The sequence below is a fragment of the Ovis aries genome, unplaced genomic scaffold (assembly GCF_016772045.2).
Source record: "Ovis aries strain OAR_USU_Benz2616 breed Rambouillet unplaced genomic scaffold, ARS-UI_Ramb_v3.0 scaffold_85, whole genome shotgun sequence".
Lineage (NCBI taxonomy): Eukaryota > Metazoa > Chordata > Mammalia > Artiodactyla > Bovidae > Ovis > Ovis aries.
Window position 1 is genome coordinate 764,756 of NW_024599827.1, and position 21,356 is coordinate 786,111.

General features: G+C 44.6%; 1 protein-coding gene across 4 annotated transcripts in view; it reads right to left on the reverse strand.

Moving 5' to 3' along the window:
* ADAMTSL3 (ADAMTS like 3) overlaps positions 1 to 21,356 on the reverse strand; it is a 381,800-nt gene that overhangs the window by 24,499 nt on the left and 335,945 nt on the right. For all 4 annotated transcript variants that reach the window (XM_042242633.1, XM_060408762.1, XM_027957113.2 and 1 more), the window contains 3 exons: positions 19,175 to 19,357; positions 7,715 to 7,898; positions 5,056 to 5,260 (listed from right to left, as the gene is read on the reverse strand). In XM_042242633.1, coding sequence (XP_042098567.1) covers positions 5,056 to 5,260; positions 7,715 to 7,898; positions 19,175 to 19,357 — 572 coding nt within the window. The remainder of the gene's footprint in view (positions 1 to 5,055; positions 5,261 to 7,714; positions 7,899 to 19,174; positions 19,358 to 21,356) is intronic.

A 21,356-nucleotide genomic window follows, 5' to 3' on the forward strand; every position in this document is an offset into this window, starting at 1 on the left:
AGTGTGCATTTTTAAAAAACTCTTCTTCCCTCTCTGACTAACTGCTTTTGGGTTTAAACTCATTTATAACGGGGCTGTTTCTGTGCTTTTCTTATACTGCACGACTTCAGTGTGTTCTGCACTGATGTTGCCCTGTTTTACTTACAGCAGTTTTGCAGGACACTCCGACATCACGTTAGGAAAGTCTACCCTCCTATCGATTTGTTTTTCTAAAAATCTCTTGTCCTCACTCACTCTCCCATATGAATGTCAAAATCATATGAGGTTCTGAGAAAAGAATTCTATGGCAATTTGAATTGGAAGCATGTGTTCTGGTTCATTTAAGGGAATGGGCTCCTTCATAGCACTCAGAGTACCTTTACTTATCCAAATTTTCTGTTATGTGTTTCAACAATATGTTGTATTTTCCTTTATGGGTTCGGCGAGGATTAATTTTGTCTGTCACTTCTCATCCGTACCTGAAAAAGTGATATTTTAATGAGGTTTGTACTTGGAATTGATGTTTGAATGGTTTAAGAATTCTGAGGATGTTGATGTAAAAAAACCAAATTAGAACATTTCCTAACACCATATACAAAGATAAACTCAAAATGGATTCAAGACCTAAATGTAAGGTCAGAAACTATAAAACTCTTAGAGGAAAGCATAGGCAGAACACTCGATGACATAAATCAAAGCAACAACCTCCATGACCCACCTCCTAGAGTAATGGAAATAAAAACAGAAGTAAACACGTGGGTCTGATTAAACTTGAAAGGTTTTGCACAGCAAAGGAAACTACAAGCAAGGTGAAAAGACAACCCTCAGAATGGCAGAAAATAATAGCAGATGAAACAACTGACAAACAATTAATTTCCAAAATATACAAGCAGCACATATAACTCACTACCAGAAAAACAAACCACTGAATCAAAACGTGGGGCAAAAGACCCACACAAGACATTTCTCTAAAGAAGACATACAGATGGCTAACAAACACATGAAAAGATGTTCAATATTGATTGTTATTAGAGAAATGCAAATCAAAACTACAATGAGATTATCACCTCACACCGGTCAGAATGGCCATTATTAAAAAGTATGCAAACAACAATTGCTGAAGAGGATGTGTAGAAAAGGGAACCCTCTTGCACTGTTGGTGGGAATGTAAATTGATACAGCCAGTATGGAAGATGGTATGGCAGTTCCTTAAAAACTAGGAATAAAACCACCATATGACCCAGCAATCCCACTTCTAGGCATATACCCTAAGGAAACCAAAATTGAAAAAGACACACGTTCCCCAATGTTCGCTGCAGCGCTATTTACAACAGCTAGAACATGGAAGCAACCTAGACGTCCATCAACAGTAGAATGGATAAAGAAGTTGTGGTACATATACACATGGAATATTCAGTTCAGTTCAGTTCAGTTGCTCAGTCGTGTCCGACTCTGCGACCCCATGAACAGCAGCACGCCAGGCCTCCCTGTCCATCACCAACTCCCGGAGTTCACTCAGACTCACGTCCATCAAGTCAGTGATGCCATCCAGCCATCTCATCCTGTCATCCCCTTTTCCTCCTGCCCACAACCCCTCCCAGCATCAGAGTCTTTTCCAATGAGTCAACTCTCTGCATGAGGTGTCCAAAGTACTGGAGTTTCAGCTTTAGCATCATTCCTTCCAAAGAACACCCAGGCCTGATCTCCTTTCGAATGGACTGGTTGGATCTCCTTGCAGTCCAGGGGACTCTCAAGAGTCTTCTCCAACACCACAGTTTAAAAGCATCAATTCTTCAGCACTTGGCTTTCTTCACAGTCCAACTCTCACATCCATACATGACTACTGGAAAAGCCATAGCTGCTCAGCCCTAAAAGGAACACATTTGCATCCATCCTAATGAGGCAGATAAACCTAGAGCCTATTATACAGAGTGAAGTAAGTCAGAAAGAGAAAGATAAATATCATATTCTTAAGCATATATATGGAATCTAGAAAAATGGTACTGAAGAATTTATTTGCGGCGCTACAGTGGAGAAACAGAGAACAGACTTATGGACATGGGGAAAGGGGAGGAGAGGCTGAGATGCATGGAGAGAGTAACATGGAAACTTACATTACCATATGTAAAATAGATAGCCAATGGGAATTTACTGTATGTCTCTGAGAACGCAAACAATGGTTCTGTATCAACCTAGAGGGGTGGGATGGAGAGGGAGATGGGACAGAGGTTTAAAATGGAGGGGACATATATATACCTATGGCTGATTCATGTTGAGGTTTGACAGAAAATAACAAAATTGTGGAAAGCAATTATCCTTCAATTAAAAAATAAATTAATTTTTAAAAAAGAATTCTGGGGATGTTGAGATGAGGTGAGTATATTGTGGACACAAGGACATAAATTTGGGGGGAAATGCAGAATGTTATGGACCAAACTATATCCCTCAGAATTTATACAGTGAGGTCCTAACCACCAATGTGACTATATTTAGAGATAGGGTCCTAAGGAGGTTAGAAGTTAAATGAGGCCAAAGGGTGAGGCCTTAGTCTGAGAGGAAGTGGCTTTGTAAGAAGTAGAAGAGACACTCAGAACTCTCTCTCTTTTCTGTGTGTACTGAGAGAAGAGGTTATGTGAGGACAGAGACAGAGGAGCCTGCCAGGCTACAGTCCTGTCCATGGGGTTGCAAAAGAGCTGGACATGACTTAACGACTCAGCAAGAACAATAATATCAGAAGGTGGTTGTCTACAAGCCAGTAACTGAAACCAACCCTAAGAACACCTTGATTTTGGACTTCTAGCTTTCTGCTGCTGCTAGGTCGCTTCAGTCGTGTCCGACTCTGTGCCACCCCATAGATGGCAGCCCACCAGGCTCCCCTGTCCCTGGGATTCTCCAGGCAAGAACACTGGAGTGGGTTGCCATTTCCTTCTCCAATGCATGAAAGTGAAAAGTGAAAGTGAAGTCTCTCAGTCGTGTCTGAGTCTTTGCGACCCCATCAACTGCAGCCTACCAGGCTCCTCTGTCCTTGAGATTTTCCAGGCTAGAGTACTGGAGTGGGTTGCCATTGCCTTTGCCATTGCCTAAAATAGGAACATCAATAGCAGGCATGCTGACCCTTGACCCGACAACCAGAGCTACTTTACCCTATCTTCGGCATCATCCATAGGTCAAGGTGGGTAAGGAGCCACTCCAGCCACTCTGTGAAGAGGACTCGGAGGTAACAGTGCAGAAGCTTCTGGGCTCTAGGTGGGCCAAAAGCCAGAGCTCAGAAAGTCTGAGCTTGAAGAGACCCAGGGTGGGGCCCCAGTCCATCCTTGTGAAGCCCTCCCTTGCCATGAAGGACTTCACCATCCAAGAACCTCAGCCTCAAAGCCTTCAGATTCCCACCATCATACCATCCTGGCTATTCCTGAGGGAGACCATTTGGATACCAGAGACAATCCACGATTCAGACGAGACCACTGACCCTACCATTCCCCCACCTACCCCATCTTCCTGGTGTGACCATGGGGCCACTCCCTCCACCCATGGCACCCCCGACAGCTGCCATACCCACCGCATGCCTGACACCCGGGGCACCAGTGATATCTGCGGCACAGGTGGCATCCGACACACCAGCAGCATCCGAGACATCAGCGGCATCCAAGACATCAGTGATAGCCGCGACAAGCGCGACACCCATGACACCAGCGGCACCCGTGATACCCGAGACAGCAGCGGCAGCCGAGACACCAGCAGCTCCCATGACATCAGTGGCACCCACGACACCCGTGGCACAAGTGACACCTGTGACACCAGCAGCACTCATGACACCCACGGCAAGAGCAGCACCCACTGCAAGAGCGGCACCCGTGACATCACTGGCACCCATGACACCCAAGACACCAGCAGCACCTCGGACAAGAGTGGCATCCAGACACCAGCAGCACCTGTGGCACCCAAGACACCCACGGTACCCGTGACATTAGCAGCAAAGCCCCAGAGGGAACCCACTACCCCTGAGTGTGGCCAACACCGCCAGACGCTCCTACCAAGCCGGGCAGTCCACTCCCCAGCCCCTTCCTTTGTCCTCAGCAGGAAAAAGAGGGGCATGGCTGGGAGAATATGGAGGTTTATAATATTACATTGCTGTTGTGGGCTGCCCAGCAAAACCCGCACAAGTAAAGTAGGCCTAGAAACAACCCATGGATGACTGACCAAGACAAAAGCAGCCCTGCCGAGCTCCCTGAGACCCAGTCAAATGGAAATTGGGGTTCAAATCCAGCACCTCCACGGCCATCAGGAGCCCTGGCCAGCTCAGAGGATGGTCTGGAGATGCCTGGGGACCAGAAGAGGCGCCACCCTGACCCAGCTGCCCCTCCTCCACCACTGGGTGAAACTTCACAGACTGGACTGTCCCCTGGGGCATGTGCCCCTTCCCCTACACTCCCCCCTTTCATGTTGGTGGTGGAGGGGATAGTTTTTGCCAACTCCTTGGTTCCTCATAGTTTTAATTAACTTTATTTCTCCAGAAAGATGTATCTCCCTCTGTTTTGCATCCTCTCCAGTTAGAGAAAGTGTATAGTCATGTAGGACTTGGAGTTAATGACCTAAGAATTAGCACAATGATTCTCAAGAGCAACAACTGCTGCACCCCAGGGCAGAAGTGCAGAAAGCGTACATTATTCTCCCACACTGACAATACTGAACACTTTCAGAAGGGCTGAGGGGAACTTTTGACCTCTGCAGCCTGTGTTAAATTGACCAGGAGGTCTAGGATAGAAGAGAACCACTGGTGTGCGGTGTGGTCGGCGCCCTGTGCAGATGAGTTTCCTGAATGTCCTGCAGGAGTCTGTGCTCTCCTCTCCGCTGTGGGGAGGGCCCTGGCGGGTGGGGCTCTGTTACGATATTGCTCGTTTTATGTTTTGGCCTCATGGCGTGTGGCATCTTAGCTCCCCGACCAGGGATGGAGCCCACATCCCTTGCATTGGAAGGCAAAGTCCTAACACTGCACTGCCAGGGGAAGCCCCTTTTTGGATGTGTGGGTTTGACCACAGGGACTGGATGATTTTTAAATACTAGGTTTGTCAGCGTTACCTGGTTCCCTTGTTCGAAGAGCCCTTGAACACAGGGGTGACTGGAACACGGTCTTCTCCCCAGAGGCCTGTCTCTGAGGATGCACACTCTCGGTGGCAATGCCTGCACCGTTCCATTGGCTCTTGTGCGCTTACATGTCACTTGCCGACTGCGGAATCCTTCACCACAAGACACAGAGCACTCTGACCACGCGCCTGTGAGCCACCTAAGAACAAAAACTACAGGAGCTTAGTGGGTCAGAACCTATGGGGACTGTCTTCCAAAGAGAAAGCCCATCCTAGCATTATGACTGTTTCAGGGCCGACACGTGTCTCTGGGAGTGGGCAGCAGCACAATAACTCGCAGCCATACTCTCAGATTTCCTTTCACTCAGAAGCAACAGAATCACCATGTAGAGACAACAGCATCGGGGCGGGACAAAGTCATCCTCAGGGATGTTAGAGCCATCAGCTGTGTGGCCTGAGAGAGCAGAGCTGGGGCAAAATTAGGTGGAAATTTTGGAAAGGTGATTTTCAACTCATGGAAACCAAAGGGAAGAAAAAAGGAGGTAGCACCTGTGTGCTCCTTGTTGTTGTTTGGTTGCTCAGACTTGTCTGATTCTTATGACCCCATGGGGTGTAGCCCACTGGGCTCCTCTGTCCATGGGATTTTCCAAGCAAGAATACTGGAGAGGTTGCTATCTCCTCCCCCAGAGGATCTTACCAACCCAGGGATAGAACCAGTCTCCTGCAGCTCCTGCATTGGGAGGCAGATTCTTTACCATTATTGCCATCTGGGAAGATGAATTGGGAGACTGGGATTGACATATGTACACTACTCTGTATAAAACAGATAACTAATGAAAACCTGCTGTATCGCACAGGGAACTCTACTTAGTGTCCTGTAGTGACCTAAATGGGAAAGAAATCCAAAGAAGAGGGCATGTATGTATACATGTGACTGATTAACTCTGCTGTACAGTAGAAAGACATCATAAAGCAACTATCCTCCAATAAAAAATAAATAAAAGATGTTTCTGCTTATAGAGTGGACGAGGCACTCTAGAGAGGAGACAAAACTCAGGAGGCTCCTGTCGTGGCCCCTGTGAGGAATGACAAAGACATTGGGAACAGTGGGAAACGAACAGGAATGGGTGGAAGTGAGAGGAAAGGGGGGGTGGGTAGCTTTCGATGTAGTCATTGTGATCTGAAACATGAACTAGGGGCAGATCAGATTTGGTGGAGATTATGAGTTCGATTTTGGATACATTTAAAACTATTGATTTGTGTCATCTATGATATCGAAAGGTTATTAATGGCTTTACCCCTGGAGATGCAGATGATACCACTCTAATGGCAGAAAGTGAAGAGGAACTAAAGAGCCTCTTGATGAGGGTGAAGGAACAGAGTGAAAGAGCCAGCTTAAGACTACATAGCAAAAAAAACCTAAGACCATGGCATCCGGCTGCATTTCTGCATGGCAAATAGAAGGGGAAAAGGTGGAAGTAGTGACAGATTTCCTCTTCTTGGGCTCCACAATCACTGCGGATGGTGACTGCAGCCATGCAATCAGAAGACGACTGCTTCTTGCCAGGAAAGTGATGAGAAACCTCGACAGTGTGTTGAAAAGCAGAGACATTACTACTCTGCCAACAAAGGTCCGTATAGTCAAGACTGTGGTCTTCCCAGCGGGCATGTACAGTTGTGAGCGCTGGGCCACGAAGAAGGCAGAACACCAAAGAAGTGAGGATGCCTTTGAACTGTGGTGCTGGGGAAGACTCCTGAAAGTCCTTTGGACAGCAAGTATATCAAACCAGTCAATCTTTAGGGAGATCAACCTGAATATTCACTGGAGGGACTAATGCTAAAGCTGAAGCTCCAGCATTTTGGTCACCTGATGAGAACAGATGACTCACTGGAAAAGTCCCTGATGCTGGGAAAGATGTAGGGCAGAAGGACAAGAGGGCATTAGAGGATGAGATGGCTAGACAGCATCACCAATGCAATGAACATGAACTTGGGCAAACTCCAAGAGATGGTGAGGGGCAAGGAGGCCTGGCGTGCTGCAGTCTATGGAGTCACAAAGAGTCAGACACGACAGGCGACTGAATAACAACACCACCCGTGGGGGTAAGGAATGGTGCTTTTCATGAGTGCCTCTTGTGATGCTGGCCTACTGCCATATCTCTGAGGTGAACCCATGAAGCCAACTTCCCTGTGCTCTTAAGGTACATTGTGAGTGCAGGGAGCAGGTGAGAGTGGCAATTAAGACCAGAAGCTCTGTTCAGACTAACCCGATTTGAATTCTGGCACTCACAACTGTGTGGCCTAGGCGAGTTTTTCCAACTGTTCAATAGAGTATGAACAACACTGGAGACATCCCTGGAGGTCCAGCGGTTAAGACTCTGAGCTTCTGGTGCACGGGACTTTGTTCAATCCCTGGTTGGTTACATGGTGTAGCATAACAAAAAAATAAAATAAAATAAAGTTTTTAAAAAAGAAAATGAACAATATTGACTTGACAGGTGACACTGAAGTGATCCACATAAACTACTTTGCTGAGCACCTAGTATAGTCCACATAAAACAAATCTTAGTGGCTGAGATATTCAGTCCAAATTACTATGCATTTTAAAACAAGTCAAACACTGGTAGCAAGGAGAGAAGAGTGACTGCACACACCTTGGGGGGCAGTCCCGGATGTTACAGGGCTGGAACGCAGCCCGTGGCTTGCGGAGCTGGTCACAGAAGGCCTCGCTCACTTCCTGCCCGTTGGCCATCAGGCACTGGGGTCTCTGAACTTGGGCTCCCAAGTGGCCGCACGTGGCAGAACAATGAGTCCAGTTGCCAAGCTCCCAGAAAGTCTCTGCAGAAAGAAAAGGAATGTCACAGATGGCCGCCAGAGGAGAAGGGAGGATGGGCTGGGGACAACCCGGCCAAAGACCACCACGAGCTGCTTTCTGGTTAGCTGCCCGTCGGGCTCTCTGAGCAGCACACAGAGAATCTGCCATCAGGTGGGGTGAAGGGGTCCTTTATCTCATTTTCCCTTGACTAGCTCGTTGTCATAACTGCGGGGGGTTATTACAGCCAAGATGGAGCCCTTGGTCCTATAGCTGGACTGGAACCCAGTGTGTCTGATGCCAAATCTAACTCTTTCAAAATACTACCTCACATTTCACAAAGGCCCCTTGACAGTTCAAGGCAAGACATACAGCCTAGGAAAGGGGTTGTCTCAGGCCAGCTAGGTCTGCCAGAAAAGTCCCAGAGAAGGAGGAGAAACTCTGTGCAGTGGGCCGGCTTCTCAAGACTCTCCAAGCAGAGCCAAGAGGACAAGAGAGGAGGGTCTCTCCGGGGATGCCCTAATGCATTCTCTTTCTCAAAAGTGGATCAGACTGAGAGAGACGAAAGATGATTTAGCATGGAGCAGGGATTAAGCAGACAGGTTCAAGATACATTTGAATTCCATTCTTACTTCTCCACTAATTCTTAATTTAAACTTCAGATGAGACCTGAAGCTGAATAAATAATTTGCCATAGAGCCCTCTGTGAAAACAGGAGTTTCCTTTAAAAAAGCTGAAGCTGACCACCTCCAATAATCATGGTTTGTTTTCCTTTTAGTCCTCATTCCAAGCAGCCTTTCCTTTCCCTTTTGACACTGGATAAAAAGATAAAGTTGGACATGACGATGACAGATTTGTGTATGATCACAGAAAGTACCAGATTATCTTGTAATAATCACAAGTAAGAAATTGCTGCCAGCTGTGTCCACTGGCTGCTCCACGGAGAACACCTATACCTTTAGCTTAACTTTTCCAGTCCTTCCTTTTCATTTTGGAATTTTGTCCTAAGTTGCATATCATTTGCAAAGCAGAACAGTACACATTTTTAGGTGCCCTACAGTTTATTTAAAACATTTTTTAGAAATAGCTAAGTTTATTGAGAAGTTTCCAGGTGATAGGTACTGAGTTAAACACTTTAACATCAATTTTCCATCCAATTCTCATAGCCATCTTGTGATTTAGATTATTTTTACTTGCAGAGGTTGAAATGGAAAGAAGCTATGTGACTTCTCCGAGGTCCTGCAGCTGGACTGGAACCCAGTATGTCTGATGCCATAACTAACTCTATGTCAGATTTCATAAAGGCAAGACAGTTTAAGGCAAGACATACATGCATTTCTTTTAATAAATACACCTCTTCTTATTGAGTTATAATTCATATAAGAAAAAATGCTCATATGTCAAACATGCAGTTCTATGAGTTTTCACAATTGTATGTACTTAGGTAACCATGATCCAGAGCAAGGTATATACATTTCATCACTCACAAAGTGTCCTCTCATCTATGAAGCAGGTTAAAAGCTAACAGAGTTTTGCCAAAAGAACACACTGGTCATAGCAAATACCGTCTTCCAACAACACAAGAGAAGACTCTGCACATGGACATTACCAGATGGTCAACACCAAAATCAGAGTGATTACATTCTTTGCAACCAAAGATGGAGAAGCTCCATACAGTCAGCAAAAACAAGACTGGGAGCTGACTGCGGCTCAGATCATGAACTCATTATTGCCAAATTCAGACTTAAATTGAAGAAGCAGGGAAAACCACTACTTTGTGAATGGAAGACCTAAATCAAATCCCTTATGATTATACAGTGGAAATGACAAATACATTCAAGGGATTAGATCTGATAGAGTGCCTGAAGAACTATGGACTGAGGTTTATGATATTGTACAAGAGGCAGTGAGCAAGACCATCCCCAACAAAAAGAAATGCAAAAATGCAAAATGGTTGTCTGAGGAGGCCTTACAAATAGCTGAGAAAAGAGGAGAAGCTAAAGACAAAGGAGAAAAGGAAAGATATACCCATCTGAGTGCAGAGTTCCAAAGAATAGCACGGAGAGAGAAGAAAGCCTTCTTCAGTGACTAATGCAAAGAAACAGAGGAAAATAATAGAGTGGAAAAGACTAGAGATCTCTTCAAGAAAATTAAGAGATACCAAGGGAACATTTCATGCAAAGATGGGCACAATAAAGGACAGAAATGTTATGGACCTAACATAAGCAGAAGATATTAAGAAGAGGTGGCAAGAATACACAGAAGAACTATACAAAAAAGGTCATCATGACCCAGATTACCATAATGATGTGGTCACTCACCTAGAGCCAGACATCCTGGAATGTGAAGTCAAGTGGGTCTTAGGAAGCATTAGTACGAACAAAGTTAATGGAGGTGATGGAATTCCAGTTACTTCAAATCCTAAAAGATGATGCTGTGAAAGTGCTGCACTCAATATGCAAGCAAATTTGGAAAACTCAGCAGTGGTCACAGGACTGGAAAAGGTCAGTTTTCCTTCCAATTCCAAAGAAAGGCAATGCCAAGATTGTTCCAACTACTGCACGATTGTACTCATCTCACATGCTAGCAAAGTAAGGCTCAAAATTCTCCAAGCCATGCTTCAATAGTATGTGAACTGTGAACTTCCAGATGTTCAAGCTGGATTTAGAAAAGGCAGAAGAAGTGGAGATCAAATTGCCAACATTCACTGGATCATTGAAAAAGCAACAGTGTTCCAGAAAACCATTTACTGCTGCTTATTGACTACGCCAAAGCCTTTGGCTGTGTGGATCACAATAAACCGTGGAAAATTCTTCAAGAGATGGGTATACCAGACCACCTTGCCTGCCTCCTGAGAAATCTGTATGCAGGTCAGGAAGCAACGGTTAGAACTGGACATGGAACAACAGACTGGTTCCAAATCGAGAAAGGAGTACATCAAGGCTGTATAATGTCACCCTGCTTATTTAACTTATATGCAGAACACATCACACAAAATCTGGGCTGGAAGAAGCACAAGCTGGAATCAAGATTGTTGGGAGAAATATCAATAACCTCAGATATGCAAATGACACCCACTCTTATGGCAGAAATCAAAGAAGAACTAAAGTGTCTCTTGATGAAAGTGAAAGAGGAGAGTGAAAAAGTTGGCTTAAAGTGCAACATTCAGAAAATGAAGATCATGGCATCTGGTCCCATCACTTCATGTCAAATATACGGGGAAACAGTGCCAGACTTCATTTTTGGGGGCTCCAAAACTGGTGCAGTTGGTGACTGCAGCCATGAAATTAAAAGACGCTTCCTCCTTGGAAGGGAAGTTATGACCAACCTAGATAGCATATTGAAAAGCAGAGATATTACTTTGCCAACAAAGGTCCATCTAGTCAAGGCTATGGTTTTTCCAGTGGTCATGCATGGATGTGAGAGTTGGACTGTGAAGAAGGCTGAGCGCCGAAGAATTGATGCTTTTGAACTGTGGTGTTGGAGAAGACTTCTGAAGAGTCCCTTGGACTGCAAGGAGATCCAACCAGTCCATCCTAAAGGAGATCAGTCCTGGGTGTTCATTGGAAGGACTGATGCTGAAGCTAAAACTCCAATACTTTGGCCACGTGATGCGAAGAGCCGACTCACTGGAAAAGACCCTGAGGCTGGGAAAGATTGAAGGCTGGAGGAGAAGGGGACGATAGAGGATGAGATGGTTGGATGGCATCACCGACTCGATGGACATGAGTTTGAGTAAACTCTGGGAGTTAGTGATGGACAGGGGAGCCTGGCGTGCTGTGGCCTATGGGGTCACAAAGAGTTGGACATGACTGAGCAACTGAACTGAACTGTACTGCCCCTCCTCCTAGGCAACTACTTCTTTATTTCTGTCAACATACATCAGTACTATCTGTTCTTGGACTTCATACAATATGTGCTCTTCTCTGTCTGTCTTCTTTTGCTTAAAAGAAGATTCACACATATTTTTGAGATTCACACATATTGTGTATATCAGTAACTCATTCTTTTTTATTGCTGAATACTACTCCATTGTATGAATATACCATAGTTTATCCATTCTTCTATTAATAGTCATTATGAAGTAAAAACTGCAAAGAACATGCTTGTATGTTTTTCTTTCTTTGTGAACATGTTTTCATTTTTCTTGGGTAAATACCTGTGTTTGGAATTGTTGGGTCAAGGGTAGGTATGTGCATAACTTTATTAGAAACTGCCACACAGTTTTCCAATGTGGCTGTCCCACTTTATCCATCTATCTGCAGTGCATTGGGAATTTCTTTTGATGCCAAAAAGTTTATGGCATCAATTGGTTTTCACTCTTCTGGTAGGCGCGATACGGCATCTCATTGTGCTTTCAATTTTCATTTTCCTGATTCCATCTGTCAGTCTTGTTTGTGAACTTCAAGTCTTTTGCCATTGTCTTTCTCAGGGAGGGGAGAGTTCATTGTTCCTCATATATTCTGGATATAAGTTCTTTATCAGACACAGGACTGCCAATCTTTCTCCCAGTCTAAGGTTTATGTGTTCATATTCTTAATAGTGTCTTTGATTAGCATATTTTTGATGAGGTTCAATTTGATTTTTTTTGTTTTATGATGAATGTTTTTTGACACAAATGAATTGAAAAAGTAGATCATTATTTCCTCCCATATAGAACTCCTCAGTGGCTTCTCATGTTTTGGGAATGAAACTCCAGTCTTTACCTTGACCTTCAAAGCCTTGAATGATTTGGTCCTCAGAAGATCTCCAGCTTCATTGCACACACCTTCTCCTTCTACCCCACTGAACCCTCACCACACAAATCTTCCTTCTGTTCCTTGACCATGCACAGCCTGTGCTCACTTTAGAGTCCTCGCACTTACTGTTCCCTCTGCCAGAAATGCTCTTTCCTCACCTCTTGGGATGGATGGCTCTACCCTATCTTTTAGGTCTGGACTCACGTATCACCTCCTCTGAAGGCTAAAGTGGTGATGCACAATCACCACGGGGCTCACCACCCTATTTGCTTTTCTTCATAGCACTTTCCACAGAGAAATAGCCTGTACACTATTTGTTTACTGGTTTATTATCCATCTCTCCGACGGGAATGCCAAATCCTTGAGACTAGACCCATTACATACTTAGGTGCTCAGCCAGTATTTGTTAAGGTGACAAATGAATTTCTTTGAAATGATAGCCACTGAAGGCTTGGCATATTCCACAATGTACACGTGTGTGTTTGTGCGTGTGTGTGTATGTGTGTGTGTGTGGTGCATGTGTGTGTGTGTGGTGCATGTGTGTGTGTGTGGTGCATGTGTGTGCGTGTGTGGTGCATGTGTGTGTGTGTGTGGTGCGTGTGTGTGTGGTGCATGTGTGTGTGTGCAGGAGGTGGTAGAACAATGTAAGTAGTTTCAATAAATCAAAGTTTGAAATATTCCAAAGATGTCACCTTTACCAGCAATTTCAGCCTCATGAGTATCCGATCTTTTAATTAACTGATTTGAAGGTATTCATTTGATTTTCATGTTCCATTCCACATGGAACTTCTCTCTGCCTTTGCACATCCTGATTTCTCTGCCTGGAACATTCTTCTTCCTCCTCCCAGAGCAACATTCTGACTTATGTGGAAACTTGGTTGGCTTCTCCAGAGAGCATTAGGGACCCCTCCTCAGAGCTATTGTGTCCGTCGGAGCTGACTCACTGGAAAAGAGCCTGATGCTGGGAAAGACTGAAGGCAAACGGCAAAGGAGGTGGCAGAGGATGAGAGATGAGATGGTTAGATGGCATCACCGACTCAGTGGACGTGACTTTGAGCAAACTCCAGGAGACAGTGAAGGACAGCCAAGTGTGGCATGCTGCAGTCCACAGGGTCGCACAGTGTCAGACATGACTTAGCGGCTGAACAACAAACAACTATTACTGCGTTTGTCACTCTGCTTCAAAATATCTGTTCACATGAGCATCTCCTTCTCTAGACTATGAGCCTCTCAAGGGCTAGGTCATCTACGTATTCCCAGCTCTGGCAGAAGCAAGCAAGCACTGGGCAAATACTTGTTGAATATGGCTGTGTTTGTGTCTGAATGTTTGTGTCTCTCTAAAATTTGTGTCACATCCTAACACCCAGGAGGTGGGGGCTTTGGGGAGTAATCAGGTCTCATAGGCGGAGCCCTCATGAGTGAGATTAGTGCCCTAATGAAAGAAGCCCCAGGGAGCCCCTTTATTGCTTTGGCCATAAGAGGACACAGAGAAAAGACGACTGTCTGTGAACCAGGAAGCTGGCCCTCATCAGACATCAGATCTGGCCCTACCTTGATCTTGGATTTCCCTGCCTTCAGAACTGCAAGAAATAAATGAAATGCCTGTTGTTTATAAGCCACCCCCTCCATGCTGGTCTGTGCTACGTTGTTATGGTAGTGCAAACAGACTAATGTTGAATGAATGGACGAAGGTGCTTGTAAGGATGGTAGCATTATGTCTAAAAGAAGAGAAAACGGTATCACGTAAATACCCCTAGATAATCATCTCATAAATAACATGAGCTGGCTTGTTGAATGGCGACTCAACACGACTTTCTCCTTCTGTGCTCTCCCTGCATCCACATCTCTAGAATCTCTATTTGCAGAGTTACATTCTACATGACCTAACCTGAAATTGAAAGACACTGGCTAAGGATTTAAAAGATTGAAACGATGCAGCCTTTACTGTTCCTATGCTGCTGCTGCTGTTAAGTCACTTCAGTCGTGTCTGACTCTGTGCGACCCCATAGGCGGCAGCCCACCGGCTCCCCCGTCCCTGGGATTCTCCAGGCAAGCACACTGGGATGGGCTGCCACTTAGAGTAGACACAATAAAACATGAGGTCAGACAGCAACTTCTGTGTGTCCTTCTGCAATTCACTCATTTTAAGCTACAAGGAGCTGAGATCAGCAATACAGGTTCCCTGTGATACAGGCATTTCTGATTTTCTTTTTTATCCTAAGTACCAAGGATCTTTATTCTCAATAAAGAATCTGTTCAGTTCAGTTCAGTCGCTCAGTTGTGTCTGACTCTTTGCGACCCCATGAATTGCAGCACGCCAGCCCTCCCTATCCATCACCAACTCCCAGAGTTCACTCAGATTCACATCCATCGAGTCGGTGATGCCATCCAGCCATCTCATCCTCTGTTGTCCCCTTCTCCTCCTGCCCCCAATCCCTCCCAGCATCACAGTATTTTCCAATGAGTCAACTCTTCGCATGAGGCGGCCAAAGTACTGGAGTTTCAGCTTTAGCATCATTCCTTCCAAAGAACACCCAGGACCGATCTCCTTTAGAATGGATCTGTAGCTGTAGATAATATGTCACTATTTTGAGAATGAAGGGTCCCATTATCTTCATGCTTTGCAAGTCCTCAGCCACAGAGTTAAACCTCATTCTCATAAACATTTTGATTTTCTTAACTCTGCCCCTCTCTCTTGGCCTCTTAAAGAGTTTTGCAAGACATACCTTGATTAGGTTCTTGTGACTAAGCACTGAAACATAACAAAGTTAATATGTGTGGGAAAACATACTTGTGAAAGAAGACCAATGAAAGAATTGATTCAACAATCCTTAGCAAATCCTGCCTCTATAGACATTTACCAAGTTAGCGATCATTTTGCAAGTAGAACCCAATACCTGTGTTACCACATATAATGATGCTCATTTGGGATATGAGCTCCCTGGGCTTCCTCAGGAATGAATTTTTTTTTAAAGGTTCCACATGGAAGGTACAAGTTGAACAGGTTCTTAGCTACACTAACACATAGCATCTCTACATGTCTTCAGGGTTTACAGCCTAACTAACAAGGTAGGAAAAAATACATTCACCAGAATTCCAGAAGGGACTGAAGGAAGCAACTGGGGCTGACAGGCTCCTCCCCACCAGACAGCTTTGGGAACAGGACAAGGGGTGGTGCTTTAGAGGGGACCTCACATGGTGACAGGTGCATGCTTTTAGGAAAGTTGTGCAGCGTAAGTGTAAGGGCAGACAATGGTGGAGGAATGCTGTATATTGTGTGACGTCAATCTTGATTCCTCAGTCACGTGACTACAGTCATGAGCTGCCCGACTGCAGAGATGTCTGAAGAGAAGAGATGTGTGGGGCAGAACTGAGACACCATGCAGACCCCTGAGTGGAGGGGGGAAGGGAGGGGTAAGGCTGGAACTGACTTCTCAGGGACCTGAGGGAAGGCACTAGCTAAGACTAGGCTTAGACAGGCTAAGCCTACCCCATCTGTTGAAAATCTTCCATATTAAGATCCCAGAGGACCACAGAGGTCTTTGGGCCTGGCGTGCTGCAGTCCATGGGGTCACAATGAGTCAGACGTGACTCAGAGACTGAACAACAACAAGAGGCATACCAAGGTCTTTCTGGCCCGCACTGAGAGTCCAGGGGGGTGATATGAGGAACACTGAAAGAGACAAATATATATTTGGGATCTAGCACACACTTTTATGAGTCTCAGGTTTCCTCATTTATACAACTGGATAGAAGATTACTGCCCCCAACATTGTGCTATTGTAAACATCAAAAGAGGTAATGACATGAAAGGGCTTCACGCGTGACTAGTCCAACTCCCCATCTATTATGTCTCTGTGCCTGCATGTGTGCTTGGCTGTCTCCAACTCTTTGCAACCTTAGGGACGGCAGCCCGCCAGACTGTTCTGTCCACGGGATTCCCAGGCGACAACACTGGAGTGGGTTGCCATTGCCTCCTCCAGGCGACCTTTCCGATCCAGGGATGAAACCTGGGTCTCCCGAATTGCAGGTGGATTTTTTTTTTTTTTTTACTGCTGAACCATCAGGGAAACCCATTTATGTCTCTGGGTTCCTCTAACTGCCAACAAGAAAAGCCATGGAGACAGCTCTTTCCATCATCCCCTTAGTTCAGCAGTGGATTCTATAATCTCATACTGGTTCTGCCACTGATCCAATATTATCCATTTATGTGACATTTATTTAATACTTACACCTGTCTGAGGTGCTGGAGATACAAAGGGGGAGTAATGAATGATATCTCATGTCAGTCTAGCTGACTTCTGGGATCAACTCTCAATTGCTTCCAAACTCTGGGGAGAAAGAGGAGCATTATTTATTGAGTCTTCAAACCATCGCAACTTGATTCTGGTGTTAAGAGTTTGCTGAGCTCCAGATATTATCCCTAAAGACAGCAGCAGAAGCATCCAAGTGCCATCCTGTTCCAGAGGCTCACTGCAATGACCTTTCCCAAACTATAATACTGACTCCACTGATTAGTAATTATTGAGCACCTGCTGGGTGCCTCATACTATATTATATTCTTAGGGCACAAAAGAAACATTAGACATGGTCTCTAGCATGAAGGGACCCACAGTTTAGTGGAGGAAACAACTGGAGACTAATGTGTGTCAGGACTCAGTCAGGGACCAAGCGGTGAGAAAGGAGAGGTCCAAAGCAATCAGAGAAGGATTCACATAGGAGATAAGAATTCAGGTGGTTTAAAGGACAGTGAAAGAGCTAATTCTTAGGTAGGTCAATAAGAGGACCAGGACCCTCGAGGAGGAGAAAGAGACAAACTTTTTTTCTACATTCCTTGTCTTAGTCACTTAAGATATTTTTTCTTAAGCTTTGAGTTGCTACAACAATCTATTTCCCCTAAGACTAACTTTCTTTAAGCCCAGAGCTAACATTACTTTGCCAACAAAGGTCCGTCTAGTCAAGGCTATGGTTTTTCCATGTATGGATGTGAGAGTTGGACTATAAAGAAATCTGAGCGCCAAAGAATTGATGCTTTTGAACTGTGGTGTTGGAGAAGACTCTTGAGAGTCCCTTGGACTGCAAGGAGATCCAACCAGTCCATCCTAAAGGAGATCAGTCCTGGGTGTTCATTGGAAGGACTGATGTTGAAGCTGAAACTCCAATACTTTGGCCACTTGATGTGAAGAGCTGACTCATTGGAAAAGACCCTGATGCTAGGAAAGATTGAGGGCAGGAGGAGAAGAGGACAACAGAGGATGAGATGGTTGAATGGCATCATTGACTCGACGGACATGGGTTTGGGTGGACTCTGGGAGTTGGTGATGGACAGGGAGGCCTGACATGCTGCGGTTCATGGGGTTGCAAAGAGTTGGAGCAACTGAGCGACTGAACTGAACTGAACTGAACTGAACTAATGATTATATAACAACAATGTATCTTGCTTGAGGACATGTTTCTCCTTCTTAAGAAAAACCTTCTGACTATTCCTGTTATTTTAAGATATATGTTGTTGGAGTGGGTCTTGAAAGACCTTTAAAACCTTGAGATATTCTCTTAATCTATTGCTAGTAACCAATTGGAAAAAGTATATAAAGCCACACCTGAACTGGTGAGTGGGGGCACTCTCCACCCACTTCTGATGTCTATGTCAGAAGCTTTCTCTGGCCCTTTTTTCACTAATAACACTTTGGCCATATGAAGTTCTGAGTGACTGAAACTGTGTCTTTAGTCCCGAAGCAAAATTCTCTCCTTCAGAGATCATGAATCTGGCACTCTTCACTGTAAGCTATCAATGGGAGGTTTTGGGGCAACATGACTAAGGCAGTGAAGGCCACTTCTTCCTGGGAGAGCAGTATGAATGGAAGCCAGATTTCCAGAGTAAGCTGCATGGTGTGTGTGTGTGGTGTTGGATCACAAGGTGGGAAGCTGTGTGTGTGTGTGTGTGTGGTGTTGAATCACAGTGCGGGAAAGTGCGTTGCCTAAAACAGAGTTTAGTGCTAGCTTAGAACAGAGGCCAGGGTTATAAATTAAGGAGATGTAGTGCCAGAATGGGCTTCCCAGGTGACGCTAGCAATAAAGAACCTGCTTGCCAATGCAGTGGATGAACGAGATGTGGGTTTGATCCCTGGGTTGGGGAGATCCCCTGGAGGAGGACATGACAACCTACTTCAGTATGCTTGCCTGGAGAATCCTACAGTCAGAGGAGGCTGGTGGGCTACAATCCATGGGGTCACAAAGAGTCAGACAGGACTGAAGCAACTTGGCACACAAGCACACACATAGAGGCAGAGTATGAAGGATCTTGATTCTGGGCAGAAAGTTTATATCTCATTGTAGGTTCTTAGGCAGAGAAGCAGCAGCAAGGTAGTCATAGCCTTCTGAGAGAAGAACAGGTAAGACAGAGTATTAGATTTAGTGCCTGTTTGTAAGTGGACAGTGACAGCAATAGTTAAAACCATATAACGTCCACTTGTTTACTCCTTGACTCCAGAATCCACAAAACCGAGTCCTACTTCGCACATATTATAGGAAACACTTGAAGACAACAAGGACTTGGTACTTACCCAGCAAGTGGAGGACGGATGTTGCCATTGCCTTTCCAAGAGCATTGGTGGCTGTGCAGACATAGGTTCCTTCATTTTCAAGGGAAAGGTTCTGCAACAACAGGGATCCATTGAAAAGCAAGGAAATATTGTCACTCAGAGATCCTCCTTTCTTCAACCAAGTTACATTAGGCTGAGGGACACCTTTGGAATAAAAACAGATATGACAAAGGCAATTCCTTTAAGAACAGAGCCACAGAATCATATGACAAATACCATTTAGCACTCTGACCACAAGCCAGCAAATGGGTTTCATCACACATAATAGGAAAGATGGCTCTTTCTATTTCTACCACTCCTCTATGGCGGGTGAGGGATGCTGCTGAAGCAAAGGGCTTTGGTCAGCTGAGCATGGGGGTAGTTTACATCTGAGTCAAAGAACAGAAGCCAAAGAGGGTGGGCTTGCTCTGCAATGGAAAGGGAGAGTAGTCTGAAGTTGAGTAAAGATAATGCAAGACTGGTTGGAAGAGAGGAGCTGATGAAGCCAGATCAATGTGGAGGCACAGAAACAGAAATTCCTAGCAGTGAGTTGTCGCAAAGAAGGCTTTTGGAAACAAAAATATCAAATGTGGACCATTAAGTGGCCCACTGTGCACATGAAATGTGACATTCCTCCTTCAGGAAGAATACAAAATCTTTAGGGAAATAGATTTTGCTCATCCCCACTTTTGTGAAAGAGGATAATATAAGGGAACACAAAGAAGGGTTGCATTTTACATTTGGGTCAGTGTAGGGTGAACAGATTGTACGTGACATCTTGGGACACAGAGGGGAACATGAGGGATTGAAAAAATTTCTTCCCTCACATCTCGAGAAGTCTTGAAGTCTCAGCAGTTTGCTGGGCTGTGGGGTATGAAGCTCAGAGGGATCGCATAAGGTTCCTTTTAAAAAAATAAGTCCATTTGCATTTTTCTAAATTGGTGTCTTTTATTTATTTATTTATTTTTTGGTCGCACTGTGTGGCATGTGGTATCTTAGTTCTCTGACCAGGGATTGAGCCCGGGCCCCCTGCATTGGAAGCACAGAGTCCTAACCACTGGACCACTAGGGAAGTCCCTCATTTGATTCTTAAGAGCTGGGGTGACCTTGGATGATGTCTGAGATCCAGCAAAGTTATTGGTTTTGAGGATGTCTCATCTTCCTGCAGTGCTCTGCCTAGAGAGACTGGCAGACACCGCAAAGCTTTCTGACAAAAAAGAGATGTCACTGCTCTAATTATGAAATCTGCTATGCATCTCACAAAAGGCAAAACACATGCTTCATGAACCCTTAGATTCTCAGTCTTTTTCCAACTCTGGGGAAGCAGCCATTGTTAGCTTTGTCTTACAGCTAAGGAAGCTGGTCAAGGCAAAATAAGCCCAGAACCTAAATATTCAGAGAAGTGCTAATCACAGGTGTACTTATCTTTTGTTGTTTCTTTTCAAATATAAACACAAGGAGAGGTTAAACTTCCCGAAGGACACCAGCTGGCAAACCCTGGATCTGAAATTCACACCCATGCACTTTCCTCCAGAACTTACTTGTTAACCAGAGGGTAGGTAGGTCCTGTATATTTCTTGATAGATTACTTCCATAGTAAGCAGGCTCTTTAAAAATATATTTTATAGTTGTTTATTGCTGACAATTAGGAAAGCAATAAACACTGGCATATTTATCTGGTATCTAATCATTTACTAAAGTTTATTATTTTGAATAGTTTTCAAGTAATTTTCTTCTTTTTTTAATAGTAATCATATCACCTCTATGTAATGACAGTTTTATCATTTTTTCCTATATTTATATTTATGAAAGTGAAAGTGTTACTCACTCAGTCATGTCTGATTCTTTGCAACCTCATGGACTGTAGCCTGCCACGCTCCTCTGTCCACAGAATTCTTTAGGCAAGAATACTGGAGTGGGTAGCCATTCCCTTCTCCAGGGAATCTTCTGGACCTAGGGATCGAACCCATGTCTCCTGTGTTGCAGGCAGATTCTTTACCATCTAAGCCACCAGGGAAGCCCTATGTATTTTTCTATTAACTATTGCATTGTATTAACTAAAGTCTCTAGAACAATGCTGAATAATAAGTTAGAGCAGGCACATTTCTCTTGCTTCCAACTCTAAAGGGAGCATTATTAATGTTTTATCCTTAAGCAGGTGGTT